This window comes from Ahaetulla prasina, chromosome 1, assembly GCF_028640845.1.
Source record: "Ahaetulla prasina isolate Xishuangbanna chromosome 1, ASM2864084v1, whole genome shotgun sequence".
Lineage (NCBI taxonomy): Eukaryota > Metazoa > Chordata > Lepidosauria > Squamata > Colubridae > Ahaetulla > Ahaetulla prasina.
In genome coordinates this window covers 268,212,048-268,225,653 of record NC_080539.1, presented here as the reverse complement: position 1 = coordinate 268,225,653, position 13,606 = coordinate 268,212,048, and the positions used below count along the sequence as shown (strand labels likewise).

General features: G+C 39.8%; 1 protein-coding gene across 2 annotated transcripts; it reads left to right on the top strand.

The window, feature by feature from the left end:
• Positions 1–323: 323 nt before the first annotated feature.
• On the top strand, positions 324–8,191 carry MYOD1 (myogenic differentiation 1). Of its 2 annotated transcripts, XR_009152218.1 has the most exons (4): positions 324–1,184; positions 1,714–1,990; positions 5,279–5,357; positions 5,844–5,861. XR_009152218.1 is itself a non-coding variant. In XM_058158560.1 (3 exons), exons 1-3 carry the CDS (start codon positions 639–641, stop codon positions 6,101–6,103), a joined length of 885 nt encoding a protein of 294 aa, XP_058014543.1. In that variant the 5' UTR covers positions 327–638; the 3' UTR covers positions 6,104–8,191. The 2 variants fall into 2 exon arrangements, 1 of the variants encoding a protein (XP_058014543.1); XM_058158560.1 differs by lacking the exon at positions 1,714–1,990 and having other exon boundaries at positions 327–1,184; positions 5,844–8,191.
• Positions 8,192–13,606: the final 5,415 nt, after the last annotated feature.

Below are 13,606 nucleotides of genomic sequence, written 5' to 3'. Positions count from 1 at the left end.
GAACACGAACGAAAACCGAAACACCATCGCCTTCCCTTCTGATCACGGGTGGTATTAGGCAGATTTCGACCCCCATTCTGGCTGATTCCCCCGACAGGCGTTCTGACATTTGTCCCCACCCCACCCATCCCCTCTCCTCCTCCTCCTCTCCAAAACACGGCCACGTTTCTCCGACTCTCGTCCGACGGGCGGGCGTCTCTCTTCGGCCTCCCTCCAATCCCGACGGCCCGGCCTCTCGCCTCTCCCTTCCCCGCCCGCTTGGAGACAACCCCCCGCCGCCGCCCCTCCCGTCGACCGGCTTTGCGAGGCCCGAGGGGATAGGCCGGCAGGTGGGGCAGAGGTGGCTGCGGAGGAACGGCCAGCCTCCTCTCCGGGATAAATAGAGCCACGAGGGGACCCGGTGGGATGGCATCGGGAAGGGCCCGCCGTTTGCTTCCAGGCAGGCAGAGCGGCGGAGGAAGGGGGAAGGAAGGGATAAAGAAGCGGGGAGCGAGACCGAAGCCCCCTCCCGCCCTCCTTCGCTCCCTTGGCGGCTCATTGGGCACCGGAGCGCCCGGCGTCTCCTCCAGCCCGCCTTTCGCCCTAGGAAAGCCCTCGCCGTCTGCCCGGGTGGGGAGCCCGGCGGCCACCGCTCTTCCATGGACGTCCTAGGCCACATGGAGCTGACCGAGGGCTCCCTCTGCTCCTTCTCGCCCGCCGGCGATTTCTACGACGACCCTTGTTTCAACACGTCGGACATGCACTTCTTCGAAGACTTGGATCCGCGGCTGGTCCACGTGGGAGGCCTGCTGAAGGCCGACGAGCACGGCCACCACCACCACGGCCACGAGGACGAGCACATCCGAGCGCCCAGCGGGCACCACCAAGCGGGCCGCTGCCTGCTTTGGGCCTGCAAGGCCTGCAAGAGGAAGACCACCAACGCCGACCGCCGCAAGGCGGCCACCATGCGCGAACGGCGGAGGCTCAGCAAGGTCAACGAGGCCTTCGAGACGCTCAAGCGCTGCACCTCCACCAACCCCAACCAGCGCCTGCCCAAGGTGGAGATCCTGCGCAACGCCATCCGCTACATCGAAAGCCTCCAGGCGCTGCTGCGGGAGCAAGAGGACGTCTATTACCCGGTCCTGGAACACTACAGCGGCGACTCCGACGCCTCCAGCCCCCGCTCCAATTGCTCCGACGGCATGGTGAGTCTCTGCGCCTTGGCGCAAAAAGCCGCCGTTGACCGAGGACGCTTTGCTCTGCAGGAGGACCCAGATTTTGGGGGGTAGGGTAGGCGGGAGGGGCATATGCTGATTCTCTAAACCTGCTGTATTCTTACTTCCACTATTGAGCCTGAGATTTCCATTGTCAAATGAGACATTTGTTAAGTGAATGTTGCCCCATTTTATGACTTTCCTTGCCACAGTTGTTAAGTGAATCACTGCAGTTGTAATTTGGTAACGTGGTTGTTAAGTGAATTTGACTTCCCCATTGATTTTGCTTGTCAAAAGGTTGCAGAAGATGACCACACGATTTTGGGAAACCGCAAATATGAACTAGTAACCAAGCGTCTGAATTTTGAACACAGGGATGCCACAATTGTTATCGGTGTAAAAATGGCCATAAGTCACTTTTTTCAGTGCCTTTGTAATTTTGAGCAATCACTACATGAACTGTTGTAAATCGAAGACTACTCCTATAAGTCTAAATGCTGTTGCTATTTGTCTTGAATAGAGAGATGGGCAGTCCACAAGAGCGGCTTCCCCACATGTCTTGACAGTCCCTCTTAAAGATGAGAAGCTCCGGCCTGAGACAAGAGGACGTTTTTGCCCTGAAATTTGTGACACAGAAGCAGGAAGCCCCCATTTGTGCTCCCACCAAATCAATTGGGGAGGGGGGAGAGCAGGATTCAGCCTGCTTTCATGACTTTTTCAGAAACTAGGGTTCCCCAGGTGGAAGAGAGAACCCCAACTTCTAGTCTTGGCTTCCTTAAAACTCTTTTCTGGAAATGGTAACTACTGCAATAGTGCTAGGAGGACTTCTTGGTTAGTTTATGTTCAAGAGGAGATATGGTGCAGTTATTCTCCTTTAGTCAGCATGCATTTTATCTCAGGTTTTCTCTGCTTTTTATTTCCAGGACAAAAGAGAAAGCTTATAATCAGTCCAACATGCCTTTTGAGAGCATCTTTCTCCAAGTACCCTCTGATTCCTTGGCAAGGGTTTCTGTTCATCCTTATTATGTCCAGGAAAATAGGGAATGCTGTCTTCTAGTGCTGAAGCAGGCTTAGCCTTTCTAAGAAAAAGAGAAGAAAAAGGTCCATAGGCAAGGGTTTTTTTTTGTTTTTTGTTTTTGTTTTTTTGATGCTCTCAGCCTTAGAGTAAAAAGGGAGGGGAGGTTTGCTATCTTAATCCCAGTTTGGGTTATTTGTTCCTTCGGGAATTAGGGTGGAGACAGGAGAAATTTGATATGGACATTCCTATGCGTCAGTGGTTGTAATAAATGGATGGAATAAATTGTCTCTCTGTTCTGCTTTTAACTGTGTAGTTCCAATTCATCTTTCCATCCAGCCATAGTTGTATTAGTGAGGTTGCATTCTAAAGAATGAGCACCCACTGAATTGGTGGGATTTCACTTCAAGGGGAGGTGCTTCCTAATCTACAGAGTACATTTGTTTATTTATTTATTTAAGTAATGGGTTGCTTTTCAACAGAAAAAGAAGCTTCTTTGGTGACTCCAACTAAAGAAAAATACATACGGTTTTGAAACATCCTCAGCAAGAGATTCAGATTGGTATACTAGTTAGGGCAAAGAGCTAGAAACCAGGAGACCTGAGTTCTGCTTCAGGCATGAAGCCAGCTGAATGATCTTGCACCAGTCATTCTGTCACAGCCCTAGGCAGGAGGCAATGGCAAGCCACTTTCAAAATAAAATACTGCATGGAATTCTCCAAGAGTCAAGAATTGATTCAAAGGCATTGGTCGGTATATCGACAGGCGCGTACACACAAATACCTCAAGAAAGTCATGTATAAAATACTGCAACAGCAACTTCAAACAGTTAGGGAACAAACTTTTAAGTATCACTCTTTCTGCTCCAGAGGATTTGTGGTATGAAATTCAATCTGTGTCTTCTGAAATTCAACTCCCTCTGGCTTCCTTCCAGTAAAATGAGTCCTTCTGGGTTTTTTTTTCTTAGAGCAAATATAATTACTATTTGCTTACGAAATTTAATCACTGGGGAAAATGCATACTTATCCCGTACATTAAATGGAACATTCTCATCTTTCTTGTCCAAAGATACATCTCCCCTTTTCCCTAGCCATACAGCTATAAATCCTAAAGTTAATATTTTTGAGATGATGGATGGCAGTTAAAATTACACTCTGACCTCATTTACTTCCTCAGGAATGGAGCAGTCCAAAGTAAGTGCTTCTGAATCTGCTCATTTGTGGAGAATCTTCATTGAAAGGTGCTCATTAAACATACTGGTTCAAAGCCTTTCTGGAAAAAAGCATTATTTGCCAATGGATCCTCTACATTATTTTCTAAGGACCATCCTGCCTTCTTTGGAACTTATTCTCTACTAAATGTGCATGGAGTTCTGTGATTTAGGAAGAAGCCTTACTAAGCAAAAATCTATAACATTGCTGTAGATCTAAGTAACTTATTGAAGATGTTTTGCAGTAATAACGTGCTTTAATATATCTAATAGCAACTTGGAAAAAAATGATTAGCATTATGCTGCAGTAAAATCCAATTTGTAATTTCACAAACTTTTCTACCAATCCTCTTCCCCTTTTCTAAAAAAAAAATCTTGTTCCATGAGATATTTTTCCCCTGAAAGGGGAAACATCATGGTAACATATAAGAGAGTCTTTTCTACCTAAATCCAGTCCCCATAATAAGGAGCCATGAGGTAGGCTAGGTTGAAAAAGAATGAGTGTTTCTGTGTGATTTAGTGAATTTCATGTTGGGCAGGACTTGGGTTGTCTTGATCGTTCGTTGAGCTGATTTTATTCTATTGTTGGGGTGTGACAAAGGGGGTTACCATTTAACATACCTGTCAATCGCTCTGAAACCTCCCAGTCTAAAATTGTCCAAGAGGAGGAACTATGATCATTTGACAAGGAAAGACAAATGAGTCATGCATAATCCTTGGCCACTGTGCAACTAATAGTTCTCTTGTAATTTAATTTTGTTTCCTACTCTGATGAATATTCGGAATTCAGTTAAGAGTAAAAAACAGTTCTTCTTGTTCTAAAAGCCATGGTGGCACGGTGGTTAGAATGCAGTATTTCAGGGTAACTCTGCCCACAGCCAGGAGTTCAATCTTGGAGGGGCTCAAGGTTGACTCAGCCTTCCATCCTTCGATAAAATGAGGACCCAGATTTTTGGGGGCAATATGTTGACTCTGTAAACTACTTAGAGAGGGCTATAAAGCCCTATGACGCGGTATATAAGTCTAAGTGCTATTGCTCATGCCAGAACCATGAACTTCACATTCATAAAATGTGTGTATTGATATACTTAACTATTATTTTATTAATTTTAAAAAATGTGCATGGCCCCTCTCCACAGACATGGCCATTCATATTATATAAAATACCTCTGGATGCACAACAGCAATTTAATAATTTTTTAAAAGTCAATAGTAATATAAATAGACCCTTTAAAACACAATCAATCAGAATAACCTCCCCCCACCCAGAGGGAAAGCCAACTTCCTAATGGCCTTCTGGAAGACAAGGAATATTTGCTTTCTTATTTGTTGAGATATATATGGCACTTTAATCCAGGTAGTTTACATAATATGAAATTAAACAATACCATCGCAATAAAACAATACATAATAAATATATCTATTTGGAATGCTAATAAAAGTCATGCTGGTATCATTAGGTGAGATTTTTCTATCCAAATATCCACTGATTAGTTTTTTAGGCTGACAGTAGCCCATTCCAATTTCCAGCATCACATTGCGTAAAGGGCACATGAGCCTGGTATCTATACATGCAAAATTGTTCCACAAAGTCTAAATAACTAAGATGATAATTTGTATAATTCCTGAGTTTGCTGTGAAATGCAGTAAAGATCAAATGAAATGTTTGTGTATGTGTACGTACGTGTATGTGTGTGTGTAATATATAAAAATTTTCATTACAAAAATGAGGAATGTGTGGTATCTGATATATAAAGGACTGCATATCTATCACTATATGAAAGTATCATTATACTTTAGAGTTGAGATTTGTGTTCTTGTTTCTGATTGAATGCCTTGTATTGTTGGGTTTTGTTTCAGATGGAATACAGTGGTCCTCCTTGCAGTTCTCGGAGAAGGAGTAGTTATGACAGCAACTACTATTCAGAATCACTCAGTGGTGAGTATTTGTCTTTAAAAAATACTCTTCTCGGTTAAGATATATAATATTTTGGGTATCTTTTTATTCATATACATGTACCTGAAAGCGTATACATTTTATCAAATATACCGTTACTGTTATTAAGTAATTTTCATTGGTGATCAAAATGATCAGTTGTTTTGATACATAACAGACTTGAACAGTGAGATGGGCAGTGTATAAATTTAATAAATAAATGCATACATTTTAAAACAGTCCCTTTTTGTATTCCCAGCTTCACTTATTCCCAGTTTATGTGCCATTGCTGTAATGTCCATTGAATTTGCAACTAGAGGGGAATTGAGTAGACATTTAGCTGAAATCATTCACTTGACTGCTGAATAGCAATATACGATATAAAACATATGTATTTTGTGTGTGTATGTGTATGTGTGTGTAAGGACTCCTGCAAAAAAAATAGCTTCTCGGTATTGTCCTGAGATTGACGGATCTCCCTGTCTTTAGATTCAAAGCAAGGGAAGAATTCAGTCGTTTCCAGCCTAGATTGCTTATCCAGCATTGTGGAACGGATTTCAACAGAGAGCACAGCCTGTCCTGTTCTACCCACAGCTGAAAGTGGGATTGAAGGCAGCCCTTGCTCACTCCACGAAGGGCCCAGCCTGAGTGATACCGGAGTCCAAACCAGCTCCCCAGCCAGCTGTACTCAGATTCCTCAGGACTCTGCCAACAACAATGCAAGCAACCCTATTTACCAAGTGCTATGAAGTGCAAATATGACAAATGCTCTCTTTTAACCAGCAATCGTACTTAAACCTGCATTTCCAAGACTGAGAATGAACGATACTTACGGCTATTTTTTTTTTTACTCGCTTTCAAATCTATCTAATAATTCCTTTTTTTCCATGCTTGTATTACTCCAAGAATGCACTTATTTATTGGTTATAAACAAAAGCTATTTAATTTGTATATAGAGGACTTTTAGAATTGTGCACCATGAAATGGCCAATGTTTTTACCGTGGAAAGGTCAATGGACGGGGATCCTTGCAGTCCTGGATAGGCTGCTCAATTCCCATTACTATCTGTATACTTTAAGCAGCCAGATGCATTCAGAATTGCTGCCTTTCTTTGCAATTCCCTCCATCTAAACCCCCACCCCATAATCACATCCACATATATGCATAAAAGGTTGTGGACCACTTTTTTTTAAAAAAAAAAAGAACAAGAGCAATTATTTTGTATACTTTACCAAAAAAAAAAGTTTCCATGGAAAGAACAATAAAAATGTATGTATTTAATGTTGCTTGGTTTGTTGTGCCAAACTTTAACTTTATATATTTATACAATATGGATGCTGAGAATGTTTTCAACACTATTCTAAATAAAGATCCTTATTTATAAAATGGTTGGAGTTATTTGTCTTCAGCTAGGGATCCCAGTGTAACATTGACAAGTAATTTTTAATTCTGTTTGGTCATATAAAGTCCCCAAGAATTTCATGACCAAAATAGATTTTGGACAGAATTAGGTGTGCTATTATTGTGCCTATTCTGACATTTTCATTGCAGATAATTACCTGGCAAGACATGCAAGCTGTTCACACATCATGCTAAGCCATGTTTATTCAATAATTCTGTGTGTAGAATCATGCGTTGTGGTAAACCACAAAACAACTGCAATGCTGAATTCACACAATATGCCAAGTTGTGATTAAATGCAGAGTGATATGTTAAACCCAGTTCATATTTTCTAGGGACTGCAAACTCAGTCAAAAATTTCTCATTCCTGAAATGAGCTGGATGTACTACTTTTTATATGTAATGCAATTTTATATTTGTAATGTCATGACCCTACAGTTTTTATTATCTAGAAATAATTTAAATAGTATGAGCAGTAGACAGGAATCTAGATTTTAGTTAACCCATTCAGTTTTTAAGCCATATGTGGTTGGGTTGGTTTTGGTCTGTGTAATGCTTGTTGTGATATGTGGTTTATTCAGTTTAAACAAGGTATATCTTAAGCATAACTCCAGTCAGTTTGAGGATTGCTTGAATATGAAAAAAAACTTCTGGTAATAGACAGTTTAAACATTATTACCAACATCTGTTTTAAGAATGGTATTTAGAGTTTGGTTTTCCTGAATCATATTGATACATGTTTATGAACTCTTTAATAAGTTCGTATGTGAGATCTTATGAATTGGGGGAACAGCATTGGTGGTGTCAACTATCCACTACTGCCAAATTTAAAATATTAAAATCAAATAGGACTGGATGTGAACACAGATATAAAATATATGTTTAATTTTGAGAAAAAAATGCAAATATCCCTAGAACATTGAAAGTTTAGCAATATAGTGAGACTATTTTGTTCACAATACCAAAGGTATTTACCCCAATCAAATCAACTTTATTGACTTAAAATTTCTAGTCTATTTCAATCAGAATTGGCAAACTGATTTTCCTATTATGAATGAGTTATCATGAAACCATGGCTGCAAAAAAATTACAATTGCTTCTGCAATTTCACTCTCCTTTTAAATCACCTGCAGTTGCACATCAGTTCTTGAACTTGAGTTTCTTTCTTTAAAGCAAATTAGGAATAAGTCATGACTTCATACTGTGGCTTACAGTAAAACCATTCAATCATTCAATCCATTATGTATTGAATGCAGATTCAACCATCAATACATTCTGCTTATGTTGCTATTTTGATAATGCCAGAAACTTTGCATGGGATACTATAACAAATACAGGGAAAATTATCCCTTCTAATTAAATCCATTATATATTTCAAAGGGTCACTTACTTACTTTGTGAGGTGGTACTAGTCAAAGAGACCCACAATTCTTACTAAATGAGATTTTTATTATAAAATACTAGAAAAATGCAGATTTTTTTTACAACATTAAAGAGATTTGCTTTTTTCTTACAATCAGTTATCTGCTTTATTTTTTCATGTCTATTACCTTATACACTATTTTATCAACATATTTACATTCTATATTCTACAGTACTCTTTATTCCTGTTCTTTAACTTTCCCTTTTAACTTGAATTCTGGCCCCACTAGGACTTGTAGCCTGTGCCTCGTCCGCCGTAGCCCATGTTAACTTATATTCTCTTACTGAATTGTGCTGGAAAGTGGAGGGTATTGGAAACTGCTTTTAGCCAGACTTTAATTCCTCACCTACTCACAGTAGTTCTTTTAGTTGTATTAATTGATGCTTTCTTTATGGAGGACTTAGGCTGTCCTCAGTGCTCGATTACTGACCACATGTTGGGCTTCTGTCTGGAAGCTTATTTTCCACCGGTGTTTAGTTCTCAAAGCTTTGGGTTCAGAGAACTTCTCAGCCTTCTGAATCTAAAGTTACTCACTTCCTGGGTGTTCCTGCTCTGCCACTAATACCTGCTTACTTTGACTGGCTAAGCCTTCCAGATTCCCTGAAATGCTGTTGGTCACCAGAAGGGTATTCCCAGTCTTTGGAAGCATTTTATTTCTTATGCTTCTCCTCCATAAGACAGTAGTTGCCAATGCTTCTTCCAGATCCTCTGCTATCAGTGTCTGAATTTCTCTTATAAGCAGCCTGGTTTGGACTGGGATGCTATAATGACTGAATAGCCCTTATTTGTCTTATTTTCCCTCATGTCTACAATTCTCGGGCAACCAGCAGCTGGAGCCAAATGTTATTTCTGGCAGGGATGAGGAAAATAACTTCCATGCAGCTGTTCTTTTTCTGGGTAGTAAACTGGCTTCTTGGAAACTCCTCTGAGCAAGTTGTTCTTTCTTCGAAGCACAGGGCACCATTTTCCAGAATGCCACATTTACCATTTCTATCCTCCAATATATTATTTGTATTGGCATACCAATATACCAAGAATAGTTTTCCTCGGTGCCTTCCAGATAGATCCAACTTCAACTCCCATAATCCTTAATCTAGTAGTGAAATCCAAAATTTTTTACTACCGGTTCTGTGGGCGTGGCTTGGTGGGCATGGTGTGGCTTGGTGGGCGTGGCAGGGGAAAGATACTGAAAAATCTCCATTCCCTCCCCACTCCTGGGGGAAGGACATTGCAAAATCTCCATTCCCACCCAACTCTGGGGCCAGCCAGAGGTGGTATTTGCCAGTTCTCCGAACTACTCAAAATTTCTGCTACCAGTTCTCCGAACTGCTTAAAATTTCCGCTACCGGTTCTCTAGAACCTGTCAGAACTTGCTGGATTTCACCCCTGCCTTAATCCACACACATGGAGGAGGTAAAATGGAAGAGGCTCTGAGGGTACTGTATTATTCTGGATCTGATATTTTCTGGCTTAAGACATGTCCAAACATTCCATTTTTAATGTGACTGACTCATATAAAATGGACAAGGCTTCAATTACACCACTGAGGTTACCATCATGACTTATTTGACTATGTCTTGTGGATATTCCTATCTATAGGGCATGATAAGGATTTACTGTTTTATTTTCTCCTTTTATTTAAGCACATTGTATTTAAATTTAAATTATATTTAAGTTTAAGTAAGTTTAAGCACATTGATCTAGAGCTGCGTCCTTTGTCCTGGTTCAGTCTCCATTTTGAAGGCAGTTCACTAATTTGCCACTCATCCTGAAAAAAATTGTGAATCTTACCTTTGGAGAATTAGGTCCAGGTGAGCTTGGCTGGGCCTGGAAACTAAACAGGATCTGGACTGGTTAGTACTTGGACAGGACTCTTTCATGGAATACCAGAACTGGAGGCTAAATTGGGAAGTAAAAAATATCATGTAAGAATAGCAAACTTCTTCCTTTGCCAAGAAAACTGAATGAATTTCTCCATGCTGTTGCTTGTCATCTCTATCAAGCTGAAGAAGACTTTCCCTTTTCTTCATAGATGCAAACCCCTTTGAAGAACAGCACCTCATAGAAAGTCCAGTTATTGGGCATAAGAGAAGGATCAGTTCTGGTTTCTGCCACTCTAAAACTGAAGAATTGCATTCCCTTTGGAGTTAACAGTTGCTTCCCTTTCTCTTGGCTTTTAGGAATGGCTAAACAACTTTTAAACTTGGTCTTTAAAGATACTTCAGTAAACGTTATTGCTTTTTTTAAAGTTTGGGCATAATTTCATTATTGGTTCTTACATTGTTTATGTTCCATTTTGAAATCAGTTGTGCATTATTTTGTGGATTTTAAATATTAAAAGTAAAAGATTTTTAAAATCTGACAAAATTAGAGGCTGTGTAAGTCATATTGGACCCTTTCCATGTTAACACGCACACATGAGATTGGCAAAAATCTAGTGTGCTAAATCTTGCTTAAAATAATTTGTTTATTTTTATGTATTTATTCTTGGAGAAAATATATGTGGTCACTTTGTGTTGACACTGACTTGATGGCATAGAGGGAGGGAGGGAGGAAGGGAAGAAGGGAGGAAGGAAGGAAGGAAGGAAGGAAGGAAGGAAGGAAGGAAGGAAGGAAGGAAGGAAGGAAGGAAGGACCTAACCAATGGATTAGCTAGAAACAACATAACAATTGTTGGTTTAAATATAACAGACTTGCAAAACTCCTTCCCAAGTCTGGTAAACTTGTATTTCTTGCTGGAAAATTCTCTCACTATTCAAAAGTGGTAATACATATCCACAAAAAATTGTCTCTCAATTCTCTTTTTTTTTTCTACAAAAATTTGCATTTTCCTGAAAGCAAAAGAAATGATCTGCTCACATAAAGATGGAACCTTACAGCTCTCTGTCAAAATAGTTGTGCTCAATAATGAAGGCCTTATACTACAAGTATTCCTCAGTATTGAATTTCAATGATTTATTTTAGCAGACCAACTTTCCACAGCCTGCTTCTAATGTTACGACAGAGAATATGCAACACATCTCAAAATAGACACATTCTTCACATTCACACTCACTCACAGAGGCACATGGTTTGTATGTGCATTTTTTTTCTAACACAGCAAGAAAAAGCTAGGATAACATGACAGGACAATGAATTAATAGGATTTCAGCTTCTCAGTTATACCACTATATGACAGAAAGCTGCAAACACATATCTGTTCTCCATGGTTCCAGTTCCAGCAGAATGATCCTATTATCAGTTCTATCCCCATTACTACTACTACCTACTGTACTAACTACTATCAGAGTGCCATTAGGTGGGGAGGCAGTAAAAGCAAGCTTCAATTATAGAAAAAAATGAATCTGGAAGTTCAGAATCCCTGTAGCCAATGTTTTTCTAGCTTATTTAAATACCACTAGTTGTAAAAAATGTAGAGAAAAACAACAATGGGCAAAATAAAATATAAACAGAGCAGTGATCATATTAAGATGAATGGGATAATTACTTCTTCACAGAAAATACTGGGAACTTTTCATACCTCATGAGAATAGTATTGAATTTAGGAACATTAGACTCTCCCAACTAATGAAATTGAAGCTCTGTTGAATCCAGCATGCTGTATCACAGCTTTCTCTAAATGTAGTCAAGACTCCTGATCTCTTGGAATTAAAACTTAGATTTCCCACTGACTGGAACTATTGTTCTGTTCTCCAAATTATAAAATGCTTTGTTTATGTCAGACCTATGTGTACCAATTCATCCCAGATGAAAAATGGAGAAAAGATCAGCTGGGAAATCTTCATCTCAGGAATGAGAATCTATAGTTTGCATAGAATTACAAAATTACAGTATAATAGTTGGAAGGGACCTGGGAGATCTTCTAGTCCAACCCCTTGCTCAAACAAGAGACCGTATACCATTTTGGACAAATGGTTGTCTCCAGTGATGGAGCATCCACAGCTTCTGGAAGCAAGCCTTTCCACTGATTAATTGTTCTCGTTGACTGGAACTTTCTCCTGAATTCTAGGTTGGATCTCTTGTTGTGAGTTGAATTCCTTTGGTCAGCCCTGGGTTCCACCAAGATCATACTGTCAAGGTTTATTCATAAATTGCCCAATTACACCAGAACAATTTTCCAAGGATTTCAGTAGCAAATAGAATTATTTAAATGTATTTTCTTTGATACATTTAAGATCTATTTTAATTACCATTTAACTGGCTTTCTTACCCTTCACTAAAATAAATGAAGACTATTTATGTTTCCAAGCTCCATTTTTGTTAAACAGGAAATAAGTTATAGAATGTGAAGCTTTGAAAGCAACTCATACAGTATCTAAAAATCCTATTATTAGACACTGTTGTGTATACAATATATTTATATGACCAGGAACTACTGATGAAACTTTCTGTCCAGAAAGTAATATTCAGTAACATGTTTATTATTAAGAAAATAAGCTATTACCAGGATACAAAGCATTCCTAGCTGTGAATAATTAACCAGTGATTTCTATTCTATATGTAGGTGGAATCTGAAAGTGCGAAAGAAGAGGGATAGTTGGCCAGAACTCTTATTCCCTTGTGAGTCACTTCTCAATAATTGTTTGAGTGTTTCAAGTTTAGGATGAGAAGTTAGTCAATTTTAGAAATCACAAACATTCAGCCCTTTCCTAGGAACAGATATACCAAGCTTTCTCCTCACATTTTCCCCCAAATGTCAGGAGAGCTCTCAGGATCTAAGTGACTATGACAGAAGCTCAAACGATAGCAGTCAGAAGATGATGCCAGAGTGTGAAAAGATAGTGTCATTACACAAGCAAATGAAAAAAAGAATGTGGCATGTTATTTAGAATATATCAGAAAATCTTAACTTCCACAAAACCCTTTAAGAAGAGGAATCATCCCAGGGGTGAAATGTAAAATTTGTTACTACCAGTTCTGTGGGCATGACTTGGGGGGTAATGTGACTGGGTGGGCATGGCCAACTTTTTTTTTTTACTTTTATAAGCATTTTTTCCGCTGAAGAGGTTGTAGAAAGAATGCTTTTAAAAGCCTCTGGTGATCAGGCAACTCATCTGGGATCGCCAGAGGAGCCTTTTAAAAAGCACTTTTTCTACAACCTCTTTGGCTGAAGAGGTTGTAAAAATATCCTTTTAAAAGCCTCTGATGATCCCAGCTGAGCCGCATGATCATCAGAGGGTTTTTTTACTTTTAAAAGCATTTTTTCAGCCAAAGAAAAAATGCTTTTAAAAGTAAAAAAAAAAAACCTCTGATGATCATGCAGCTCAGCTGGGCATGCGGGGGAGGGATTTTTGCTACCGGTTCTCTGAACCCCCACCGCTATCTCTACCGGATTGGATGATCCAGTCCGAACCGGGAACATTTCACCCCTGGATCACTTGTCCATGACTGTCCATGATTGTCACCTCTTTTGACAGTCATGGCCAAT